We start from the raw sequence: 27,912 nt of genomic DNA on the forward strand, positions 1-27,912 counted from the left end.
CATGGCAAACGTTGTTTAGAATCAATCCTCAAGGTGTTTTTCACATACAGTGCCTTGCGAAAGTATTCGGCCCCCTTGAACTTTGCGACCTTTTTGCCACATTTCAGGCTTCAAACATAAAGATATAAAACTGTATTTTTTTGTGAAGAATCAACAACAAGTGGGACACAATCATGAAGTGGAACGACATTTATTGGATATTTCAAACTTTTTTTAACAAATCAAAAACTGAAAAATTGGGCGTGCAAAATGATTCACGCTGAGACGTCAGCGTCTGTAGGCAGGGAGCAACAAAATGGAGTCGTGGTCAGCTTTTCCGAAAGGAGGGCGGGGCAGGGCCTTATACGCCCTGCCCCGCCCTTATATGCCCTGCCTCTCGTCCCCTTTCCATCTGTATGGAACATTGTTCCTTGATCCTAAGCAAATAAAAGGCCAAAGCTGATAAGACAGTACCACAAAGTCACATACAGTATATGAGTTTTTACTGGCATTATCTGACAATTCTCTGTATATCTATCCTTAGCTCTTGCAACAGCCAATAGCTGGACATGTTATGGAGGTTTGGGTATCGGAGTTGAAACAAAGCACACGATGCATGTCATCAAAATATTTGATTACTCCGTTGAGCCCTCATTCTTCTCCACCTCACCTTCCTCCTAACCTTCTCCCCATTTCTGTCCTTGTGTCTCCCCTTTCAGTTTAATGGGGGCATGATATCAGTTCTGCCATGCCATATGTACAGTGCTGTAAATATGCTGACCTCTTTGTTTGCTGTCAAACTGATATGTTACTGCAGGTGTTGTTTTCCAATGGTTAAGTTAAATTGTGAATGAAGTTGTCTTTATTTGTCTCACAATGCATTATAAAGTTAGTTAATTTGACCAGGGAATAATATCCCCTCATATTAATGTCCCAGGTGTGTGTGTGTACACATGGGTGCGCATGTGTGTGTGTTCACCTGTGCATCTGTGTCTGTATGCATCCCATTTCATTAACAACTATTGACCCATCATTTTCAAATCTGGACCTCGAAGCCAGTTCCACTGCTTTTTTTTCTTGATCTGTGTGCTATTCCTGTGCACCACCATTCGCTTCAAGTAAAGTCATCAGTCAGGTAAGAAAGAGGATAAGAAATTCAGACAATAGCGAGCCCACTTTCCCTATTTTGGCTAAATCACCAATTGTTCTGCAACTGATATAAGCTGTATTTATGCTGCATTAAACAGCACTATTCTTGTCACGTGTCATTTAAATTTAGGTGATCAAACACGTGAATAGTGAATATCATCGTACTGAAAAAGATAACTATATTCCCAGAGGTATTGTCAGTAATAATCTTGACCATAAAGTTCAATTCCACTGTTAGCCCATTTGGGAAGCCCACTGTGGTAAGCTCATCCAGTGCTCATACTTTAAATGCCATAAATATGGATACCCCCACTGTTTTAAATCGTGTAGGAGGCTTGAGCTGTTGCATATCAACATGCAAAGTTTGTCAAAGATCGACCTTCTTGATATCTGAGTGCATGACACGCGCCCGGATATTTTAATTCTCTTGGAGACTTGTCTAAATGGCTCGATCCCGGGATAAGGACCATGACATTGCTGATTACAACGTCTACAAACTTGTTTTTGCATGGTTTCCGCGACACGGTTAGCTTTTAACAGCTAGGGCCGCTATTTCTTGTGCCCGGAATCCCGCTTAAGACCGGTTGAAGCCTGCTTGACAGACAGGTTGAAGCCTGCTTGATGGAGACGCTAAGCTGCTAGCCATCATACTAACAAAGTTGGTAACAGATGAGTTTTGCAATGGAGCCCTCTGTCTGGAGAAATAAATTAACGGTTCCAGCACTCTAAGAGCTGTATCTACTACGCTTTGTTTCGGGACAAACCGGATCATTCTGACTTCCAATGCGGCGATTGTTTACTTGCCGAGGATTATAGACTTGAGGTGGCTTCTTTGATCACGCTGGTCGCCAGCCTACGTAAGAAACTGGGGAAAACGCAGAGTGGAACGTTACATTTTCTACGCCAGTGGCAGGATGGCGTTTGCGCTCGCCAGTGTTGCCCGGACCTCCCCCATCTGATGGCAGAATGGAAGTAGCACAGTAAAAGGAGCAAGGCAATCAAAGATGGTCACATGTTACAAGCCAGGAAGCCGAAGACATCTGCCTCGTGCAAAGCAGTCTACACTCTCAACGAGAGGCCCAGAGCGGATACAAACAATGAATAGTTTCGCTGTCCTGAAACCTGATCTTCCTGCACTTTCCTCGCTGGAGATGCCTGTGCCTGGGGCCACAATGCCTACTACTACAATTATAAAGGCGACTTCGGCAACCTTCTCTCCCTGCTCTGGATCGAGTGGGCTCCTCCATCTGTCGGAGGCCTGCGCCGGGCTCAACTTATTCTGCCTCTCGCCAGTCCATAAAGGGTTCTTCGAAATATGTGAAGCGTGGGAGTCGGCGGATTTCCTCGTCCTTCTAGCCAGCCGTGATTTTGGGCAGCTCCATGGTAAGAAATATGACCTTTCCTGGTGCAAAATCAATGTCCTATCCCGGCGCTCGAGTAAATTACATTACTAAGCTGTTCCTGAATGTACTACGTCAGGACATGGGAATTGATTGTATCGTAGTCCATGTGGGTTTTAATGACTTTATGATGGGCAGCACTGAGCAGTTGAAACTGGATTTTAAAGAGCTGATTGACTCTCTGCTAGACACTAACAAATATCTGCTCCTGTGCCCTCTCTGAATCGTGGCATTGATCGCTTTAGCAGGATTCTTTCTCTTCACAACTGGCTACGTGATTATTGCAGCTCAATGGGTGTAACTTTTGTTGACAATTTCAATACCTTTTGGAAACAAAGGCAAAGACAATCCCCTTTATAAAGGGGATGGGATCCACCCAAATCATATGGGTTCCTGGATCCTTTCAAAGCATTATAAGGCTGCGTTGAGACAATGACTTATCAATGACCCAAGCTCAGCTCAGGTAATCCCTACTATTGTCAGAGTTGACGTAATGCTTCAACAAATGTACATTACACCAGGGGCATTGGTAAATACAATGTAAGTAACCTAATTCATATCCCTCTAACTGCTCTGAATGCCTCTGATCCTACAGCTATTGTATGCAGTAATTATGTGCCTATGAACCAGATTTATACTGTTAGCACTGATCCGGTGTGCCCTAGGAGGTAGTCCACTGTATGCAGCTCACCCTGCACTAAATGTCTTGTCCATCAACAATGACAAGCCACCATGGTTTGACAACTTGGATGGAAAATGACTGAGGATAATAGCGGACGATATTGCCACTCCTATTTGCCATATTTTCAATTTAAGCTTACTAGAAAGTGTGTGCCACCAGGCTTAGAGGGAAGCAAAAGTCATTACGCTACCTAAGAATACGTGGCGTTGGTGGATGAAGCAAGACATGATGTCCCAGATGTGCTCAATTGGATTCAGGTCTGGGGAACGGGCGGGCCAGTCCATAGCATCAATGCCTTCCTCTTGCAGGAACTGCTGACACACTCCAGCCACATGAGGTCTAGCTTTGTCTTGCATTAGGAGGAACCCAGGGCCAACCGCACCAGCATATGGTCTCACAAGAGGTCTGAGGATCTCATCTCGGTACCTAATGGCAGTCAGGCTACCTCTGGCGAGCACATGGAGGGCTGTGCGGCCCCCCAAAGAAATGCCACCCCACACCATGACTGACCCACCGCCAAGCCGGTCATGCTGGAGGATGTTGCAGGCAGCAGAACGTTCTCCACGGCGTCTCCAGACACTGTTACGTCTGTCACGTGCTCAGTGTGAACCTGATTTCATCTGTGAAGAGCACAGGGCGCCAGTGGCGAATTTGCCGATCTTGGTGTTCTCTGGCAAATGCCAAACGTCCTGCACGGTGTTGGGCTGTAAGCACAACCCCCACCTGTGGACGTCGGGCCCTCATACCACCCTCATGGAGTCTGTTTCTGAACGTTTGAGCAGACACATGCACATTTGTGGCCTGCTGGAGGTCATTTTGCAGGGCTCTGGCAGTGCTCCTCCTGCTCCTCCTTGCACAAAGGCGGAGGTAGCGGTCCTGCTGCTGGGTTGTTGCCCTCCTACGGCCTCCTCCACGTCTCCTGATATACTGGCCTGTCTCCTGGTAGCGCCTCCATGCTCTGGACACTACGCTGACAGACACAGCAAACCTTCTTGCCACAGCTCGCATTGATGTGCCATCCTGGATGAGCTGCACTACCTGAGCCACTTGTGTGGGTTGTAGACTCCGTCTCATGCTACCACTAGAGTGAAAGCACCGCCAGCATTCAAAAGTGACCAAAACATCAGCCAGGAAGCAAAGGAACTGAGAAGTGGTCTGTGGTCACCACTTTATTGGGGGTGTCTTGCTAATTGCCTATAATTTCCACCTGTTGTATATTCCATTAGCACAACAGCATGTGAAATGTATTGTCAATCAGTGTTGCTTCCTAAGTGGACAGTTTGATTTCACAGAAGTGTGATTGACTTGGAGTTACATTGTGTTGTTTAAGTGTTCCCTTCATTTTTTTGAGCAGTGTATATTGTCCTGCTAATAACAGGTTAATAATATATTTTTGGAGAATATCCAACGGCTTTTATATAATTCTAAATTAATAATAATAATCGCTTTGTATAAAAAAATATAAATATTTTGGAGATTATTTCATTTTTCAAATAACGTAAAAGGAGCAAGAAAAAGGCCATTCTTGAACATGGGGTGAGACATTGTTACTAAGTTGTAAATAAAGCCAGTTTGTTATTTTGAATTATTTTTCTGTTTTTAGAGCAAGAGAAACTAAAAACCTACAATCATCTTATGGGTCTCCCAGTCATGGGCGGCACAGGTATTGAACCAGCATCTGTAGCATCACAGCTTGCACTGCTATGTAGTGCGCAGGCGCTGTATAATCACAGCTTGCACTGCTATGTAGTGCGCAGGCGCTGTATAATCACAGCTTGCACTGCTATGTAGTACGCAGGCGCTGTATAATCACAGCTTGCACTGCTATGTAGTGCGCAGGCGCTGTATAATCACAGCTTGCACTGCTATGTAGTGCGCAGGCGCTGTATAATCACAGCTTGCACTGCTATGTAGTACGCAGGCGCTGTATAATGTGACCGGTCGGGAGTGGCCTACACTACTACAGTAAGAGCAAAATAACCCTATCAAAATAAAACAGTAAAAACCTCAGTGTAACAACAGTTTTAGTAAGTAATACTGAAGTTGTACACAATTATCAGTTTATATGTAGGTTTATGTCGCCCATTCATTGTCAGTTAGAGACACAGTAGGACCCAAAAGCATAATCAGTGCTCTAACTGTGTTGGTTCATTGTCCTGTTGAAAACAAATGATAGTCCCACTAAGCAGATGGGATGCAGAATTCTATGGTAGCCATGCTGGTTAAGTTTGCCTTGAATTCTAATTAAATCACTGACAGTGTCACCAGCAATTCACCATCACACCTCCTCCTTCATGCTTCACAGTGGGAACAACACATGCAAAGGTCATCTGTTCACCTACTCTGCATCTCACAAAGACACGGTTTTTGGAACCAAAATTCAAACATTTGGAACCATCAGACCAAAGGACAGATTTCCACCAGTCTAATGTCTATTGCTCGTGTTTCTTGGCCCATGCAAGTGTCTTCTTCTTATTGGTGTCCTTTAGTAATGGTTTCTTTGCAGCAATTTGACCATGAAGGCCTTATTCACTCGGTCTCCTCTGAACAGTTGATGTTGAGATGTGTCTGTTACTTGAACTCTGAATAATTGGTTTGGGCTGCAATCTGAGGTGCAGTTAATTCTAATGAAAGTATTCTCTGCATGCAGCAGAGGTAACTCTGGGTCTTCCTTTCCTGTGGCAGTCCTCGTGAGAGCCAGTTTCATCATAGCGCTTGATGGTTTTTGCGACTGCACTTGAAGAAACTTTCAAAGTTCTTGACATTTTACAGACTGACTGACCTTCATGTCCAAAAGTAATGATGGACTGTCCTTTCTCTTTGTTTATTTGAGCATTTCTTGCCATAATATGGACTTGGTCTTTTACCAAATAGGGCTATCTTCTGTATACCACCCCTACATTCTCACAACATAACGGATTGGCTCAAACGCATAAAGAAGGAAAAAATTCCACAATTAAAATTTTAACAAGTAATTGATATGCATACCTTATGAAGCTGGTTGAGAGAATGCCAAGAGTGTGCAAAGGTGTAAAGTGTACTTTGAAGAATCTCAAATATAAAAAACACTTTTTTGGTTACCACATGATTCCATATATGTTATTTATAGTTTTGATTTCCACTATTATTCTACAATGTAGAAAATAGTAAAAATAAAGAAAAACCCCTGAATGTGTAGGTGTGTCCAAACTTTTGACTGGTACTGTATGTGAAATAATCTCTTGTGGCGTCATGTAATCTAAATATCACTATCCCCATATTATTATTATTATTATTATTATTATTATATATGTTTTTTGGTTATAGGTTTTGCCATAAGCCAAAATACGCATTTATCTGTTTCATTGATTTACTCTTTAGCTGATTGCCAGCTTTTCAGGCAATTGAGAAATAGATACACCTCCTCAATCAAGAACGCTAAATCATGCAACTTTCTATCTCATATTCTGATGGTGTCCCGTCTAAATTTTGGAAAACAGTTAATGCACTAAAGCGTGGAAATGAATCTCTCCCTGCCTAAGAAAGCTGTGGATCTAACATATTCACTGAGAAACATTTGATAAGTGATTATTTTAATCAATGTGTTATCTCCGCAGGACTTTTATTTGAAAGAAATGGTGGTTTAATTTACCCTGATCAGTCAATCGACTGCTTTTCCCTCTCCCAGCCTCTAGTTGGCATGATGGAAGATCCATCAACTTCTGGGGCTAATTTGCTTGATCTTCTCTTGCTGCAGCATTGGCTGCTCCATGCAGACTGGCAGCTCTGGCTGCTCCATGCAGACTGGCAGCTCCATGCAGACTGGCTGCTCTGGCAGCTCCTTGCAGACTGACAGCTCCTTGCAGACTGACAGCTCTGGCAGCGCTGAACAGGCGGGAGACTCCGGCAGCGCTGCAGAGGAGGAAGGCTCCGGCAGCGCTGGACAGGCAGGAGACTCCGACAGCGCTGTAGAGGAGGAAGGCTCTGGCAGCGCTGGACAGGCGAGGCGCACTGTAGGCCTGATGCGTGGTGCTGCCACTGGTGGTACTGGGCCGAGGACACGCACAGGAAGCCTGGTGCGGGGAGCTGCCACCGGAGGGCTGGTGCGTGGAGGTGGTACTGGATAGACCAGACCGTGCAGGCGCACTGGAGCTCTTGAGCACCGAGCCTGCCCAACCTTACCTGGCTCGATGCCAACTCTAGCCCGGCCGATACGAGGAGCTGGTATGTACCGCACCGGGCTATGCACCCGCACTGGAGACACCGTGCGCTCCACAGCAGAACACGGTGCCTGCCCGGTCTCTCTAGCCCCCCGGTAAGCACAGGAAGTTGGCGCAGGTCTCCTACCTGGCTTCGCCATACTCCCAGTGTGCCCCCCCCCAATACATTTTTGGGGCTGACTCTAGGGCTTCCATCCGCGTCGCCGTGCTGCCTCCTCATACCAGCGCCTTCCCGCCTTTGCCGCCTCCAGCTCTTCTTTGGGGCGGCGATATTCTCCAGGCTGAGCCCAGGGTCCTTTACCATCCAAGATTTCCTCCCATGTCCAGAAATCTGGATTTCGCTGCTCCTGCTGCCGCTGCCTGTCACCACGCCGCTTGGTCTTGTTGTGGTGGGTGATTCTGTTACGGCTTTCTTCTGTTGAAGGAGAGGAGGTGTAGCAGGGATCGGACCAAAATGCGGCGTGGTTATTTGTATACATCTTTAATAAAGATGAAAACACGAACAGTATACAAAAACAATTAATGTGAAAAAACCTAAACAGCCTATCTGGTGCAAACAAACACAGAGACAGGAACAATCACCCACAAAACACTCAAAGAATATGGCTCCCAATCAGAGACAACGATAAACACCTGCCTCTGATTGAGAACCACTTCAGGCAACCATAGACTTTTCTAGATAACCCCACTATACCACAATCCCAATACCTACAAAAAAAACAAGACAAAACACACCACATAATTAACCCATGTCACTCCCTGGCCTGACCAAAATAATAAAGAAAACACAAAATACTAAGACCAGGGCGTGACAGACAGGACACAATGTTTTTCTTCTGATGGTGTTCCTTGAGAGGAATAGGATGCCTTTCATTAAATAGCAGAAAACAAATAATTCAGTCAACATTCATACTGGTTATAGTTTATGGTGATATTGCCTATATGAATGCAGCTGCCACTGTGCTTAAACCAATGGACAAAGTTTATCGTAACGCACTACACTTTATTACGGGTGACAGGTTCAGTGCACATCATTGCTTTCTGTATCAGAAAGTAGACTGGCCCTCTTTGAAGTTTTGTAGATTGATGCATTGCACTCTTTTTGTTTATGAAGCCCTGTTGCATAGACTTCCGTCTTACTTCGTTGGGAACCTGCAGACATACGAGCTACCAGGCTCAGCCTCAGGGATGGTTTAATCTGGAGATCCCTTCGATCTTCACTGAGTTAGGTACATCTGCTTTTAGTTTTTTTACACCTTACTTATGGAATAATCTCCAAAACTCAAAAATTGGAAGAATTGGTGACTAGGGCAATTCAGATGGCTGATTGAGGACCCTTTTACTGAAGAATGCATTTGTTTTATATGCTTATTTTGCTTTTCGTATATTGATGTGTCTGTTTGATACAGGGCTCATCTGTACAATAGACCTTGGTCTCAGCAGACTCTCTGTCCAAAAAAAGGTTACTTAAAAAAAAAAAATCAGAAGATTTGGCAATGTATTTGTTTCTTCTGTTCCCATTGAAGATGGCTTCTTTCCAAATATAGCGTATCTATCTATTGAGGCTAATTTGAACTGACAAGACCCATATTTAGCAGCGGGAGAAATATGCTTCAGTAAATGGGTGAAATTATGGATTTTTGTTCAAATCGCAGTGTGTTGTCTTGGACAGAGGCCAGTGGGGGCATGCAAATTGAGTAAGCGAACACAAGCAACAAAACACGCAATTGGATTCGATTTTTTTCAGGGTCTGAATACTTTTATTTTTAATACATTTGCAAACATTTTTAAGTACCTGTTTTCGCTTTGTCATTCTGAGGTATTGTGTGTAGATTGATTTAAGAAAAAAATATTTTTATCCATTTTAGAATAAGGCTGTAACATATCAAAATGTGGAAAAAGTGAAGGGGTCTGAATACTTTCCGAATGCACTAGCTTGGTCCTTGCAAGTTTGTGGATATTAGGGCTGACCCCATTTGCCCAACAGGTCAATTGTTTGTTGAAAAGGCTTTTGGTTGACAGATTATTTTTGTTGAGCGGCCCATTAGACACGTGTCTGATTCGTGCCTGTCTCAGTGGATTAATCCATTGCGGAGGCTGCGGGAATGTCACAGTCCATCACTCTAAGACAGGCATCTGCAACATAAGGCACACGCGAGGGTATTTGCCTTGGCACGCCAAGCAATTTTATAATATAAAAAAAAGTGAAATTGCATTTATTTCAAAATTGCATGGGTTTTTCCATAAATATCTTTTGCTTTGGACATGACACCATTTATTAAGTTTTCCTTAGACCTACAGTATAGTATGTGTGAAGATAATGATTTTAAATTTTACTGTACGCTTGTTTATTCCATGTGTAACTCTGTGTTGTTGTTTGTGTCGCACTGCTTTGCTTTATCTTGGCCAGGTCGCAGTTGTAAATGAGAACTTGTTCTCAACTAGCTTAGCTGGTTAAATAAAGGTGAAATAAAAATGTTGAGTCAAGAAGAAGGGGAATGTGGCTAAGATCCACAAGGCACGTCTCTCTCCAGAATGCGATCTGTCCTGCCAATTTGTGCACGTTCATTGTTTCATGCCTTAATTGTGTGAATATTTTTCCCTTTGATTGTTATCGTCTATCAATTCCCCATTACGTACACTATATATACAAAAGTATGTGGACACCCCTTCAAATTAATGGATTTGGTTATTTCAGACACACTTGTTGCTGACAGGTGTATAAAATCGAGCCATGCAATCTCCATAGTTTGTTAAGTGGAATGTCTAAGCGCAACAACGGCTCAACCACAAAATGGTAGGCCACACAAGCTCACAGAACTGGATAGCCAAGTGCTGAAGCTTGTAGGACAGACGATTTGTCTGTCCTCGGTCGCAACACTCACTACTAAGTTCCAAATTGCCTCTGGAAGCAAAGTCAGCACAAGAACTGTTTGTTGGGAGCTTCATGAAATGAATTTCCATGGCCGAGCATCCGCACACAAGCCCAACATCATCATGCGCAATGCCAAGCGTCGGCTGAAGTGGTGTAAAGCTCGCCGCCATTGGACTCTGGAGCTGTGGAAAGGTGTTTTCCGGCGGGATGAATCACACTTCACCATCTGGAAGTCTGACGGATGAGTCCCTGCAGCAATGTTCCAACTTCTAGTGGAAAGCCTTCCGAGAAGAGTGGAGGCTGTTGTAGCAGGAAAGGGGGGACCAACTCCATATTAATGCCCATGATTTTGGAATGAGATGTTTGACGACCAGGTGTCCACATACTTTTGGTCATGTAGTGTATATCATAGTACATTTACCATAAATCCCCATAATTTCTAATCTACAATGTTTCTTTGGTTTCGGTAATTTCTGTTAATAGATTCAATAGGCTATATTATTTCTACAGTCGTTTACTGTTCTCATTATCGGAGTGGACACATTGTTTGCAGAGCTCACAACCTATGCTATACCTGTAAGACACGTTTTGGTTTATTTTATTTACTACTTTTGTTTGGAGCGCTCCTGTCAATGTTGAGTAAGGACGCACACCTGATTGCGCATAGAGGTAGGCATAGGCTACCTATCCTGTGCATAAATATATAAATGTGGCCATTTGGGGATGTCAGATAGTATTTCTGATTGTCTTAACTCACCACCACGAATGAAAAGTAATTGTGTCTTCACCTTAAACAGCAAGTAAAGTCTGTTTTTACATCTATTGAGAATGACAATAGTTCCTCAATGTATTAAAAAATCTTTCCAGCTCTCTCCCTTTCGATAACCACCGAGCCTCTGGGTGAAAGGGAAAAATGTCAATCCCTCATCCAGTGGGCCGGACCCAGTTGATAGTTGATAAAATATGTTAAGTTCGTTGTAGACAGGCGGTGTAGAGAGATGATGCGATTCAAAGAACATGAACAAACTGCCATGCGTAGCCAATGTGATTTATAGGACATTTATTTTTATTAGGGTATTTTCTACCTAAAATTATTTTATTTGTCGGTTTTCTTTTACGTAGTTGGCAATACAAGTTACTTGCATTGTTATATATAGGCCTCTCTCTGTGAAGGCCATTAGCAGCAGGAGTAGGAGAGTTGGGAAAATTTTTCTTCAAATTATTTTCTTTCTATCTTGATCTCTGGCTCTCTCTTGAGTCATTTGTGTGTGTTAATTATTTCATCAAACTGTAACGGCGTTCTTCGTTTGTAGAAAGAGAGTCGGACCGAAATGCAGCGTGGTGGTTACTCATGTCTTTAATGAAGAAAAGTGACGATACATGAAATGGAACGTGAAACCTAATTACAGCCTATCTGGTGAAACTACACAGAGACAGGAACAATCACCCACGAAAGACAAAGCGAACTCAGGCTACCTAAATACGGTTCCCAATCAGAGGCAACGAGAAGCACCTGACTGCTGATTGAGAACCGCCTCAGGCAGCCAAGCCTATACAACACCCCTAATCAGCCGCGATCCCAAATACTACAAACCCCAATACGAAACACAACACACAAACCCATGTCACACCCTGGCCTGAACAAATAATTAAAGAAAACACAAAATACTAAGACCAAGGCGTGACACAAACAGTGTGCTTAAACATCAGACAAGCTCAGTGCATGTAGTTGATTTTATTAAAACGTTTATAAATGAAAAAATACATGTTTTAAAATGTCTACCAATTGACATGTCGAAAGAACAGACGACCCTCTGTCAACCAAGATATTATTTTGGGTCGGGGACAGCCAATAATGGTTAGAATGGAAATAGCTCATTGAAGATTTGGAAGAGAATGGTATAAAAGCCAATGACCCAATCCTAAACTATTCCATTGTTTTTACCTCTCTAGACCCTTTAATTGTTGGCCCTCCCTATTAGCTCTAACTAGCATTGTATTTATACCTTTTTTGTATTGTCACAAACACCAAAGGCTATGTGGAGTTTATACCATATTGCTTACACTAGAGTTGACTTCAATAGGAACGAAACGGAAGAAAACAGACCAATAATGAGTGAAACGGGGATATCCTATCTGAACAAGGTGAAACGCTCATTTTCTGTTGAGAAACAGTTTGCTACAGTGTGTTCTAATGAACCTGACCTTGTAGTATCTAGCTACCATTAAATCCCATAAGGGTGTCACCAAGGGCCATGGGAATGGGATATGTCCAGTGGATGATTGTGGGATTGGGCCATTACGAAGCAGAAATCAATTCCAACACCTCTTTCTCTTCTGTTCTCATCAGTCGGACACAGAGTTCTGGGATAAGATGCAGGCAGAATGGGAGGAACTGGCTCGCAGGAATTGGCTCGAGGAAGAAAATGAAGGCCCGATACCACCCAGCAGCTCTCCAATTGAGAAGGTAAACTCCCCCAACACCTAATTCTTTCCTCAACACTAATACTAATCTGGAAAAATCTCCCATTAGAGTTTCCAATATCATTTACCTAAACTTTCCCACCAATCCCAGAATTTATTCACAAAATGTCTATCCATTCAAAGAGATGCAATTACTGACCATAATCCCTGATACTAATCCCTGATATTACCCCCCAAAATAACCTTTTAAAACCACAAGCGATGGTACAAAACACCATCCCTTCCTCTAAGCTATCTAATCCAATATTTTACATGGAGAAAAACAGTAGTATCGATGTCATCACCAAACCTTTGAATTCATCTTCAACCTATCACTAACCTAGGAATCTCACAACTGCACTCATTAGTGATAGGTAGTGTAGAGCTAACATGAGAAAGTGATGTGTTGCTTCAAATGACAGACCACTGATGGTTGATACTTAATCTAGAATTCTCTCAACTCCCTCTATTGTCTCAATTGGAACAGATTGTTGCTCAAATGTTGAGAGATCACAATAATGAGGGAGAAAAAAGGAGAGGGAGGAAGAGAGACAGACAGGGGATATGGAAAGGGGCAGTAGTGGAATAGTAAACAACTATCCCCCATTGGTTTAAGTCTTATTAATAACATGCATTTACTTGTTATTTTCTTTGCAGTCAATATGTTTCCTCCTGGAATTATTATTATTTTCAATCTGAAAGGTTGTGTTTCACATTCATTCATCAGAAATAATGCTGCAGTTGTCACTCCATTGATATATAATAATAACTACCCACCATAACACATAATGCCCTAACCATATTCTGCCAGAATATATTGTAAAAATGTATATGACAATAAACATACCGGTATGTTAAATCAACATCCATTCCCCAAAATGAAGAAAATCTGTCATATTTATATTGCTATTACGTTATGTTAATACTTGCATCATAATTCAATTGTTGTATAGGTTATTCACCCACCATGGTAAAGACCTTCATAGTTCAGAGGGTTGCCTTTGTTCTTGAATTCTTATCTAAACAAATGGCTGCTGTCAACAGCATCGAACAAGGCTCTAATTTTCTATAAATACATTTCAAATACCTCTAGGACCAAACAGACCTGGGTTTAAATGCATAAAGTATTTAAATATTTGCATTTCAAAATGCTATTTTCTGTGTTTGAGTTTTGTTAAATGCATGTCAATACTTTACTATGTGTAATTTCAAAGGAACTTTGTCTAAATACTTACTTAAAATAACTGAAATAGAATTTGTAGTATTTCAACCCAGGTCTGGTAAATACTCTTTTGTTTCTATAATGGGTAAAGACTTACTTTGACTACATATCATAACGCATTTATTACACATCTATAAGCATTTTATGAACGTGTTATAACAGGTCCAGACCACATTGTTAAAGGTTAATTAAATGTATCCATAGGACATCTATACCACATTCATGTCATGGTATGCAAGAGCTCATTATGTATCTTAATAGATGCATCATTACAATGACAGCATAGTGTCATCATTATGGCTGTTCTCAAAAGTGTGCTTCTGACATTGCCCCCAACGGACTTACCTTACCTTCTTCTTCTCACTGAGGTCAATGGTGCATAAAGATCCCCACAGGGTTGAATCCTCTGGGTAAATGATACGGTTCAAACGGTGTAGTTCTCATTTCGTAACTCATGAACAGCCCTCTACATCACAATTAAGGTGATCAAACTGGTCTTCAATGCACACATGAAGGGTCTATTTATGAATTCTATGTAGTCAAAGTAGTCATCAATTTTCCCATTCACAAACCATTTATAGCTAAGCACTTCGTGGCAATTAACTGAGCAGTTTGCCAGTCTGATCTATACAACCAACATTAAAGGTCTATGTATGAATTCTATGCAGTCAATATACTGTGATTTCTATTTTCTCATTCATAAACATGCTTCACTCATCAAAAAGAATACGGACACAACACAAAATGTTAAAAGGATACTTCAGCATTTTTACAATGAAGTCCTTTATCTACTTCCCCAGAGTCAGATGAACTCATGGATACCATGCATCCAGGAAGTTAGAGAGTTTTTCTAGTCAATGCTAACTAGTGATAGAGCAATGACTGAAAGTATGCTATCTACCGGCACACTAAAGCTAGTTAGCAACTTCCTTCAAACTGCACACAGAGATACAAATTGTATCATCTGACTCATTGCCAAAATCCAGAAGTATCCCTTTAAGGGAAATATTTTATTTAAATTTTCCAGATGTAACACAGAAACAATTGCTGAAGAATCCTACTATTGACATTTTTCATTTGGACTTTTCTTTAATAGATTTAGCAAAGATCAATATTCAAAGCATTCAAATCAAGTTCCACATTTCAGACTCATAGCAATAACTATGAGTAAAACGTACTAACACAGGGTGGTAAAGCTAGCTAGCATTTCCACCTTAATTAAAGGGTCCGCATGGTCAATCTGGCCTCCGCAGAAATTAGAGCATTCATACTTCTTGCACTTTGCAGAACAGAGCTGTTGTGAAGGAAGTTGTCGTCAAGGATGTGGGTAGCTGCAGCCCAATATGGTGACTGGAGTATGGGCGAGTTTGTTAGGAGCAGCTACTCTTCCTGGAGTCCACAGAAAAAATACAGTAATGGACAAGATAAGATATTTCATTAAAATAAGAGTTATATATAGGAAAGTCACCAAGAGACAACAAAAATACTATGTACACACTATTCATACATACATATTCATATTCTTATGTACAGTACAGTTAAATTAGATCTTTAGAAAGAGTGGTGGCGCTGTGATACAAGATGTTTTTATCTGTTTTTTAAAGCTAACCTTGCCTTTTTGCCTGAGTAACCTCTGGTGACAGAGCATTCCACGATGGCTCTATACATAACTGAGCAATGCATTAAATCTATTTATGATTTGGATGCCATGAAGAAACCCAGCGAGTGTGTGTGTCGAAAGGAGTGGGTGTATGAAAAGCGAATCAGCTAATTGGGTTGTTTTTTTGCCACTCGAGACAGTTTTGCGTGGCTGATTTTTGCTGCACGGCAAGTCGTTAAGCCGGTGCGAATGACAAGTGCACCGGTGTTGTATCGGCGTGCCTGCCGAACTGAGGTGCTTCTCACTGGGCAGCTGTATCACGGCATCGCAGCCTACACAAGAAATAACTAATATTGATAATCATCTAGATGTCACCTTGATACATACATACAGTCTACTACTCAATTGGGAGGGCATGAATGGCAACAACACTGGGACACAGTGCTCTTCGCTCCCGCTTGCCAAGCACTACTGACTGGCAATGGCGTGGGAAGTATAGCTACCTAGTAGCCAATATCAGGGTGACAGTCACAGTAAGCAGACAACACATACAAGAAACAGTACACCCATCATCAGTACTTTTAATATAAAATAAACCATTGTCACTTTTATAACTGAAAATTTACAATTATTTCTGTAACAGTGAAATACGACTCAGACTCCCCCTCTGGCTTCAAAGCAAAGTCCAAACTCTCGCCGTACGGTAGCTCAACGTATGATATTTGCGTGTTAACTTAAAGGAACTGAAGGGAAAAAACTCAATCAAACCCGTCTAACCTATAGATAGTAGAGCGCTTGACACACCCACTCCTTTCCTCACGCCCACTACTTTCCTTTCAACACACCCACTTGCCCATACTCCGGTCCATATTGGGTTGCAGCTGCCCCTTTCTCCTGACGTGAAGCTAATCAGGAGGAGAATGTGAGAGGTCAGTGAAATATCACTTCCTGTTGACCTCTCGCTTTGACAAAAACATTTAGTTAACCTTTTTGTTCACTATTTCATGACTGACATTGTACGTTTGCACATTTAAATTAACAAAAATAGTTAATAAGAACCCTGGGCTGTCAACCAGAAGTAATGTCATACTAACCTTTCACATTCTCTTCTGCTGTCAAAACCGTTATTTTATACCTCAATGGTCAAAATAAAATCAACTGGTTTCTGTCTCTTAATTTGTCCCATTTTAAAAAGGTTCATAATGTGCCAAAGTGGAATGGAAATATGGAATAAATGTTTAACGAGTATTATGCCTATTAACGTGTTGACATTGTGCCAGGGGCTTAGCTAGCTAGCTACATTAGTGATAGCGCTGAAACCCCTAGAGGGCTTAGTTCTTCCTGATGTCGTATTACTGTTAGGTATGGACACAGTCAGCCCAGCCGGTAATACACATGTCCCCCATGGACCGGCTCATACATAAAACATCCTCCATTCAAGCTGCAAAGGCATTGGTTTCCTCCTTAACAAGATTTAAAGTAGCAGATAATGGACCCTGTCATATATTTATGTAGTTGGTGCTGTAGATTAACTAATGAGTTCTAACGTGAAAAATGGATTCTAACTTCGAAAAGTTTACGCTCCCCCCCCATATAAAAACCACGAAGACTGATGGAAAGCTCCGAAAGCAAGATGGTAATTTCTATGACTCACAGTGGAGGAACATATTGCCTGTGGCCTGGTGTGCACCAAGTGGCATGTTTCTACAATATTCATAACATACTGACACAATTACAATCTTTATAGAATACAAATCTAATTTCATCAATTACATGTGAAAAAACATACTTAAGTGAACATTAGCAAGCCAGCAGCAGATGAAAAAGAAAGTGAATTCTCTCCTCTTTCTCTCCCAGGTGATATTCTATCACTGTCTAGGTTTAGGATATTTACTAGCTCATACCAGTGACAAACGTAGCTATGTTATCGACATTTGGCAGTATATAAACTAAATCTAGCTCACTTATTTTGTCAGCTAGAAAGAAAAAAACACAAATTCATTCAAAAACAGAGGAAGAGAATAGCTAGCTATAGCAAGCTAATGTTAGCTTAGCTGCTGCTTCTTCTTCAAGAAGAATCGATCCTAAGAGTAAAGACAAAAAAAATTATAAATAAACCCCCCCCCCCCCCAAGAAATCCACAATCCACCCCTCCAAAGAAAGCCTGGCTTCAGGGCTTCTCAGAAATTCCACCAGATCTGCGATTGAATCCATGGCCGAAGCTTTGCAGTTCAGTTTAGCCTGCACTCAGCAGGCCGTATAGAAAACTCCCCTGGAGCCACAGAACGCCCAAATGATCTGCCATCAGTCCAGTGTAGGGAATATGTTCGAGATGCCCTAGCCCGTAGCTGATTTCGAAATAACATTATGCTGGAGGGGTCTCGCCAACCCACGTGGATCCATCTGACAAGCCATCCATCCACAGTCCCTCAGTCGCAGCCAAAACTACTCTATCCCATACGCTTGTACCATCTATAGTATGACAGCACAAGCAGTTAGCTACCAACAACTGGCAGACATGTTTACATTTGGTTAGTTTGTGTTATTTAGATGGAAAACGTGAGCTAAATACGGTAGCTCTATAGTTACTCTTAGAAAAAGAGTTTCCAAAAGAGTTCTTCAGCTGTCCCCATAGGAGAACCCTTTTTAGTTCCAGGTTTCCATGTACATGAAACCAAAAGTGTTCTACCTGCAACCAAAAAGGGTTTTTCATAGGGTTCTCCTATGGGGACAGCCAAAGAACCCTTTAAAAGGTCCTTGACCTTTAGGTCTTTCCCTTACCCTGTTCACTTCCATGCTCACTGAAGCCCATAAAAATGCTTGTTCTCTGTTGATGCTGCTGGCTGTTTGAGATGTTTTAGAATAGGGGTGTGTCGATCTCATTGTATTCATAATCACATCCGTTTTATCACACTTCATAGTCGTAATCGGATTTAGTCGTGATCAGACAACCCGGAAGTGCGCATTCACTCGGAGTGCATCTCAGAGTGCATTATGTTCCTTTTAAACGACCCCGACAGATGAAAATGCACATGATACTTACTTAGTTCTATTCAATTATTAATGAAATAGGCTAATAAATAGTACTACTACTGCCTGCATTTATTCCAGGCACAGATTTAGATGAATGTCAGCTATATATTGTTGTACTTATGAGAGGAGCAAAACTTTTCTCTCCCGCAACTTATATGCCAGCCAACATTATACAATACATTTTAAAAAGTATCTACATTTGTCATTTTATTTTCTAATGATCTGTCGCTCGGTAAACATGCCTGGGTGAGAATAAATAATAATAGCAAGCATGCTTGGGCTTGGATCATGACGTAATGACAGACGTCGTCAGCAATGAAATAATTATACGGACAGACAACATAGGCCTACTAAACAACGACAAGTAGACAGACAAAAACAATCATAATGTTGTCAGCAAAGTCAACAGGAAATAACTAGATTGAACAACGATGACTAGCTACAGATTCTGATTCATACATGATGTTTGAAGATTCGGGAGACGTGTGCACTGAGACGAGTGAAATGGGGAAATGAGAGCAGAGGGAGAGTGACTTGTTCTAATCCAATCGTTGCAGCAGCGGTGGGCTTTGGGATTGTTTCCAAAGTTAGAGCTGATTTTGAGAACCGTAAACTCACCTTTTAAAACAACATTACAATAGTATAACAATTGATTTAAGTTTGCAATTTGGGAATGTTTTCTTTGTGTTCTCTTAGTAATTATTATATGCATTTCTGGCATTAGGAAATAGGTGCTACACTCTCTTTGGTGGAAAAAAAACGGTGAAAATATTTGTAGTATCTTAATAAAATGTTCCACCACCATGCTAGGGTGACTAATGCTACTTGCTGGTGTTGCGGTCTGCGTTCAACCAGGGATAAACAGACTCGCGATGTTCAACATCTGGAAGTTGTCCGAAAATCTGAAAATGGTGGTGGAAATTTTTATTTTTGTTAAGACGGTAAGCATATTTTTACTGATGAGCCATTCAATCAAGGTAAATCAGGTTAAGGAGGAAACCGATGTCTTTGCAGTTGAATGGAGGATGCTTTATGTACCAGCCGGTCCACGAGGGAAAGTAGTGTGTTGCTGGCTGAGTACATTAAAGTCGTACGTAAGATGATAAACGATGTAAAATGAATAATATTGCCATCTTGTGACCGGTTAGGCTACATTAGTGAATAATGGGGAAATGCTTTGACTGACGACTCAAATGGAATTACTCCACTGCTCTATCGTTCGCTACATACAGTACATCAATCTGAAACTGCCATCAATGAAGTTGTTTGTGGTGACGTCAAAATGAGGGGTGTTGTAAAAAATAAAATTAATCAAAGACAATGACAAATTTCCTAAACGCCTCATTACTTATGCTTGTTCTTGCCCCACTAGTCAAGCGCTCTGGAAATCGAGAGACGAGAGGTCGTCAGAAGCAGACTCATTGTGGAAAAGAAACTAACATCTGTGGGCATGGCGTAGTGTTTGGCCGGAGCAAGGAGTTTGAGTAGCCAGGCAAGGAAATTCTAGCTAGCTTTACCACCCTGTGTTTGTATGGTTTACTCACTAAAAAAGTTATGGCTATGAGTTTGAAATGGAAATTTGAATATTTGTTAAATATATTCAAGAATAGTCAATAGTAGGATTCATTTTCTATCAAATGTTCACATTTCCTTTAACATTGTGTGCTGTCTGACTCATCAAAAATAATACGGACACATGTTTATACATTATTTATAAATGCTTTATGAATGGGAAAATACAAATGACAGTATATTGACTGCATAGAAGCACCTCACAACTAAGCACTTCAGACCTTAAATGTTGGTGTTATAGATCAGTGGCAAACTACAGTTAATTACCTTGAAGTGCTTCGTTATAAATGCTTCATGGGAATGGGAAAATAGATTTAACTTTACTTTGACTGCATAGAATTCCTACATAGACCCTTCATGTGCGTGTTATAGACTAGTATGACCAACTTAGGCCTAATTGTGATGTGGAGGGGTGTTAATGAGTTACGAAAGCGTTATGATATGACCCTCAACTACACTATTTGATCCATACAATTTACCCTGAGGATTCAACCCTGTGGGGATCCTCGTGCCCCATTGACCTCTGAGAAGAAGTAGTTATGGGCCTATACCGGCCTATATATCAGCATAATTTTCTAAATGTGTTTGGGCCTTTTGGAATATTCACAAACACTTTTGAGAACATCCATAATGATAACACTACATTGTCATTGTAATATGAGCTATTGCATGACATGAATGTATTATAGATATGCTATTGATATACACTTACCTTTAAAAATGTTGTTGGGACCTGTTATATCACATTCATGAAATGCTTATAGATGTGTAATAAATGCGTTGTGATATGTAGACAAAGTAAATCTTTACCCTTGTGGTATGGAAGAATAATAATTCATGATCTGCTTTATGGAGACTTAGCGTAAGTGTTGGGCAGTGGTGGGATTGGAGGGACAGTTAGGGCTGGTGCTGGTGCATACTGCTGCTATGCCCTGAACACAATGCCTAACTTCATTTGCTGCGGTTATAGAAATTCATCCATATAATTGGATGATTTGAAATAGAACGAGCCACACAGTATAGATCCTCATGAATAACACATATTTGAATGCCTCACTGAGACCGTTATTACACCGCGGTGTGAAACACTGATCAAGAAGATTATACATTTGTATTGTTTCATGAATGAACTGTTATACCGCAAATACCCTACTGTCAATTATGTCATTTTAACCATTGTACTTGTATTCGTATGACCATGCAGACATTATTTACACAAACGTATGCAATTCATTCAAAAAGATGCCTGTGATATTTACAGGGCTACTACTTTCACACCAACAACCCGTACAAAGAGTGGCCCAATGCTTTTGAGGAAGGGCAGCAGAAGGCCAGAGATGGAGACCTGAACAATGCTGTCCTGCTACTGGAGGCGGCCATTTTGCAGGACCCATCGGACTCGGAGGTAAAAGATCGTTGAGTTCAGTGGTGTAGTGAAGGGTATACACAAGTATATATATATTATACACATATTTTTCAGTGGGCATTGCGTATATTTATTTCTTAATCCCCACGATGCTTATTAAAGTAGTGTAATGGAGGTATACGTCGTATAAATTAATAAGTCTGATGGAACAGATCAGAATGTTTAGCTTAAAATGTTGATAAACTATTATTTATTCACATTTTAAGAGCAGCTATGTACACACAGAGGTAGGCTTACACGCAAATGTTCCAAAATGCAATTTGCGGAAAACATTGTTCTAAAATGCGCACTGCACATACAAGCTGTTTCATGGACAGAGATGAAAATATCCGTTAGAAAGGATAGATTTTAAGATGCACGAACTATCACAGGTTGCTAATAGTGCTCAGCGATTAACCAACATTTTGTTTGTGCACATTGCACAGTTTCTGTAGAGATACATCCGATCAAGCCAGAACTATGCGAAGTAGTAGTAGGGAGTTGTAGTTTCCAACAGGCCAATATTCTATATAGTTTAGTGCAGAAAACTTGGTAACGCCTGCTACGAAAAAGAGACAGAAGAGGTATCTCGCAGTTCAGCAGTCAGGTAACAGCTCTATGGAGATGATGATTTGGAAGTCATCAAATAAAACAAATGTAATATACACAACTGAAATATTTTATGGAAGTAAAAGTAATGTGAATAAATTATTGATAAGTGATAATCAGTAATGTGCAGTCACTACCATCATGGGACTTTTATTAATTGTATTATTTTGTATTCTTGCTGCATTCAACCCACAAAATGCATTGTGCATTTAATGTTTAAAAACTGATATGGAAAACTGATATATTTTTTTTATAAGCCAACCGAATCCGAACCAACCTCAAAGCAATAATCGCTCATCACTAATTGCTAATATGAATAGGATAATGCCTTTGGCTGATAGACAATGAAAGAAAACCAATAGAACAGGAGAACGCATAGGGGGAAGACTATAATTGCCTACATGTTTCTATGGTGGAATTTTGGCTATAGGTATTTTGAAGCAAGGTAAGACATGCCTCATAATAGGAAGTTAAATGTCCAGGTTTTTACACAATTAAGAAATATAGCGATGTTACCGTCTTCTGGTAGATGGAAAGGCTTTCTCAGAAACCTTCTCAATTGAATGTTCGCTCCACAAAAGCCGCGGCCCTTGCAGAGCTAGGGGAACCACTACTTCAAGGTCTCAGAGCAAGTGACGTCACCGATTGAAACTAAGCTAGCCGTTTCACATGCGTTACACCTACCTGGCATAATGATATGATTATTTGCGTCAATCCGGTGGCCATTTCTTTTGCAATTTCCATTTTATGTGCTACAGAAACACTACTAACCAAACAACATTTCTAGGTGCCTGCGCAGTTGAACTAAAGGGTAACTACAATAAATAAATGTCATGCATTTTTTCCCAGACCTCAAACGTGGTCTCCTGATGTGTTATGGACTTAGAACATCCAAGTTTGTTTTTGTTTTTTGATTTAAAAGGTTAGACTTTTTTGGGGAAAATCAGAAACCTGTGAAATTCAGGTTCAGTTAACAGCCTCATTTATTTGTTTTAATTGTAGGTAACATTGTGTGAAGTATTGAGTTTACTTTATTGAATCAATTCGAGAAATGTGTCTTGTGTCTTATTTTCTTTGTATTTGTTGAGTTTTAGCCCTAGTTCAAACACCACTCTATCGCCGCACCAAACAAACAAACAAAAAATTATCTTTGGAAGAGCGGGGATAGAGAGCTGTCTGAAACCATTAAGTGAGCCTCGTCCGATTTCTTTCAATAGTTCTGCAGCTTCTCTTTTGGCCCAGTGCGGTTGAAGTAAGCCTTTGTTTCATGCAGCACATCAGAGCAGTTCTTCCACTTTCAGGAGAAATGGTAATACATATTAACATGTGTTAATTGCATGCAAATAATAGTTGCTTCACTACCACACCCACAACAGAAGCACAATCATTGTCTCGGATTTCTGTAAGAGGTCGCTGTTATGTCGCCCCAAAACCAACGAGGAAGTCTGCTGCAGTGTTGAGAGCAATTCTATGAAACCAATCGGTACATCAAGCAAAGCTTTTAACCTTGCCAGGCCGCTCTTAATTTCCATTCAGTTCCACTCGCCATAAAATTTATGTTTGAACTGTGCATAAGATTTCCTTTAGTGAAGTACTGGTTAGCTCAGGAGTACTGGTGTAGTATTGTTTGACTTTGTTTGATGTGTTAGTTTGGTTGAAACCCTCTCTGCGTCTTTAGGCTTGGCAGGTTCTGGGCACCACACAGGCCGAGAATGAGAATGAGCAGGCAGCCATCGTGTCACTCCAGAGGTAAAAAATGAGTTGTTTCTACTTACAATGCCTTCAGACCCCTTGACCTTTTCCACATTTTGTTACGTTAGCCTTATTCTGAAATTGATTAAATAAATAATAATAAAAAATCCTCAGCAATTTACTCACAGTATCCCATAATGACAAAGCAAAGCAGGTTTTTAGACATTTTTGCAAATGTATTAAAAATAAAACACACTTTTTACATTATTCAGACCCTTTGCTATGAGAATCAAAATTGAGCCCAGATGCATCCTGTTTCCATTGATTATCCTTGAGATGTTTCTACAACTTGGAGTCCATCTGTGGTACATTCAGTTGATTGGACATGATTTGGAAAGGCACACCTGTCTATATAAGGTCCCACAGTTGACAGTGCATGTCAGAGCAAAAACCAAGCCATGAGATTGAAGGAATTGTCCGTAGAGCTCCAAGACAGGATTTTGTCGAGGCACAGATCTGGGGAAGGGTACCAAAAAATGTCTGCAGCATTGAAGGTTCTCAAGAGCAAAGTGGCCTCCATCATTCTTAAATGGAAGAAATTTGGAACCACCAAGACTCTTCCTAGAGCTGGCTGCACGGCCAAACTGAGCTTTCGGGGGAGAAGGGCCTTGGTCAGGGGGGTGACCAAGAACCCTATGGTACTAGAGTTCCTCTGTGGAGATGGGAGAACCTTCCAGAAGGACAACCATCTCTGCCACACTCCACCAATCAGGCCTTTGTTAGAGTGGCCAGACGGAAGACACTCCTCAGTAAAAGGCACATGACAGCCTGCTTGGAGTTTGCCAAAAGGCACCTAAAGACTCTCAGACCATGAGAAACAAGTTTCTCTGGTCTGATGAAACCAAGATTAAACTCTTTGGCCTGAATGTCAAGCATCACATCTGGAGGAAACCTGTCACCATCCCTACGGTAAAGCATGGAGGTGTCAGCATCATGCTGTGGGTGATGTTTTTCAGCGGCAGGGACTGGGAGACTAGTCAGGATCGTGGCAAAGAGTAACGGATCAACGTACAGATCCTTGATGAAAACCTGCTCCAGAGCGCTCAGGACCTCAGACTGGGGCGAAGATTTACCTTCCAACAGGACAAGACAACTACCCTAAGCACACAGCCAAGACAACGCAGGAGTGGCTTCGGAAACAAGTCTCTGAATGTCCTTGAGTGGACCAGACAGAGCCCGGACTTGAACCCGATCAAACATCTCTGGAGAGACCTGAAAATAGCTGTGCACCAACGTTCCACATTCAACCTGACAGAGCTTGATAGGAGCTGTAGAGAAGAATGGGAGAAACCCCCCAAATACAGGTGTGCCAAGCTTGATGCGTCATACCCAAGAAGACTCGAGGCTGTAATCGCTGCCAAAGTTGCTTCAGTAAAGTACTGAGTAAAGGTTCTGGAAACGTATGTAAATGTGCTAAAATAAAAAATAAAAATCGTTTTTTGCTTCATCATTATGGGGTATTTTGTGTAGCTTGATTTAATACAATTTAATACATTTTAGAATAAGGCTGTAATGTAACAAAATGTGGAAACGTAAAGGGGTTTGAGTACTTAACGAAAAGCACTGTATATACATGTATACAGTGTCACAGGTGGGATCGAACCCTGGTCTCCAGTTCTGATTTAAGTCGTAAGAGTCTGACTCACCTTCATTACAACAGCACAACTATGTTGTTTAACTTGATAGGGTTAACAGTAAACATAGTAATGACCTTTTTTCAATCCTCAAATAACCTAATTCAATGGGTGTTTTGTGCATCAGCAAAAATTGAGTCTCTCGCCAAGAAAAAAAAAGTGATTATTAAAACATTTCAAAACATTTCCAAGGAAGATGCATTCTCCCCATCCTCTCCCCATCCTACCTGAAATGACCTCACCTGGCGTGCACACAAAAAAGACAGAACCAGCACATCCTTGCACAGAAATCACAGAAGTCCCTGTCTGCAGGTGTCTAGACCTCCACCACAACAACTTGCCGGCCCTCATGGCCCTGGCGGTGAGTTTGACCAACACAGGCATGCAACAGGATGCTTGCAAGGCCCTGCACCGATGGATCTGCCACAACCCCCGTTATAAACACCTACTGCCAGGGAGCCGGAGCCCACTCCTGCAGGGGTCCCCCACCACACCACGTAGGGGTCGTCCCCATACGCCAACCTCTTGGTACGCCCACCTCATGGTTACAATGCATATTCAGTGGTTCCTCCTTTAAAAGATGCAAGCTTATGCCGCAGGACTTAGAGGTCATTTGTTGTTTAGTACAGTACCCTGCGTCACCACTTCATTACTCCAGACTAGTGCAGGGGGGAGTTAGAGCACTGATTATGCTTTTCGGTCCTACTGTGGCTCTAACTGACTGGGCGACACAAACCTAAATGGAAAATTGTGCACGACTTCAGTATTACTGACTAAAACTGTTGTTACACTCAGGTTTTTATTATTTTATTTTGTTTGGATTATTACTGTAGTACTGTAGGCCACTCCCGACCGGTCACATTGTACAGCGCCTGAGTGGAGCATTGGTCTAAAACACTGCATATCAGTGCAAGCTGTGTTGCTACACATGCTGGTTCAATAAATGTGCCGGCCTCAACTGGGAGACCCATGAGATGACTGTAGGTTTTTGGTTTTTCTCCGTCTAAAAACAGAAATAAATTATTCCAAATAACAAACTGACAAATTAGTAACAATGTCTCACCCCATGTTCAAGAATGACCTTTTTTTCACAAATTTGACATGATTTGAAAACCAAATCTCCAAAATATTTAAGGGGCATCGCACTAATAATGGCGCTGACTAGGGAAACGTTCCCGCTGTTCTTAGTGCCAGTCTGCACATTCAAACTAAAACAATGTAACTAATAATGACATCTTTATGCTTTCATTAATAAAATAATGATAAAAATACTCTTTCAAAATGCTGATGTTTATTTAGTTATGGATCCATAACGAATTACTATGGGAATAAATATCACTAAATTTCAGAAATATTATTATTATACCTTTATTTCAACAAGGAACACAGACTGAGCTGGGCCCTGCCTATACATGTTTACACATACAGTTTAGGTACAGTGATTAACAAATTACACAAGACAAACAAAAAAATCACAGATAACATTAAAAAAATACAACAGCAGATTGTTACATTTACACATACACTACCGTTCAAAAGTTTTGGGTCAATTAGAAATGTCTTTGTTTTCCATGAAAACAAGAAATTTGTGACAAAATGAATAGGATACTGTATATAGTCAAGATGTTGACAAGGCTATAAATAATGATTTTTAATTGAAATAATAATTGTGTCCTTCAAACTTTGCTTTCATCAAATAATCCTCCATTTGCAACAGTTACAGCCCTGCAGAGCTTTGGCATTCTAGTTGTCAATTTGTTGATGTAATCTGAAGAGATTTCAACCCATGCTTCCTGAAGCACCTCCCACAAGTTGGATTGGCTTGATGGGCACTAGCTCCCACAACTGCTCAATAGGGTTGAGATGTGGTGACTGTGCTGGCCACTCCATTATAGAAAGAATACCAGCTGACTGCATCTTCCCTAAATAGTTAGTGCATAGTTTGGAGCTGTGCTTTGGGTCATTGTCCTGTTGTAGGAGGAAATATGCTCCAATTAAGTGCGATCCACAGGGAATGGCATGGCGTTGCAAAATGGAGTGATATCCTTCCTTCTTCAAGATCCCTTTTACCCTTTACAATTCTCCCACTTTACCACCACCAAAGCACCCCCAGACCATCACATTGCCTTCACCATGCTTGACAGATGGCATCCAGCACTCCTCCAGGATATTTTCCTTTTTTCTTCGTCTCACAAATGTTCTTCTTTGTGATCCGAACACGTCAAACTTAGAGTCGTCTGTCCATAACACTTTTTTCCAATCTTCCCGCCCAGTGTTTTATTTTTTATTGGCTAGTCTGAGATATGGCTTTTTCTTTGCAACCCTGCCTAGAAGGCCA

The 27,912-nt window shown here is 41.2% G+C and overlaps 1 protein-coding gene across 2 annotated transcripts in view; it reads left to right on the forward strand.

Annotated features, from left to right (window-relative positions):
- pex5lb (peroxisomal biogenesis factor 5-like b) overlaps positions 1–27,912 on the forward strand; it is a 159,972-nt gene that overhangs the window by 119,032 nt on the left and 13,028 nt on the right. For both annotated transcript variants that reach the window (XM_031810683.1, XM_031810681.1), the window contains exons 7-10: positions 12,635–12,751; positions 21,436–21,579; positions 23,867–23,937; positions 25,887–26,102. In XM_031810683.1, the coding sequence (XP_031666543.1) occupies positions 12,635–12,751; positions 21,436–21,579; positions 23,867–23,937; positions 25,887–26,102 (548 nt within the window). The remainder of the gene's footprint in view (positions 1–12,634; positions 12,752–21,435; positions 21,580–23,866; positions 23,938–25,886; positions 26,103–27,912) is intronic.

The sequence above is a fragment of the Oncorhynchus kisutch genome, linkage group LG30 (assembly GCF_002021735.2).
Source record: "Oncorhynchus kisutch isolate 150728-3 linkage group LG30, Okis_V2, whole genome shotgun sequence".
In the NCBI taxonomy this organism is placed as follows: Eukaryota; Metazoa; Chordata; class Actinopteri; order Salmoniformes; family Salmonidae; genus Oncorhynchus; species Oncorhynchus kisutch.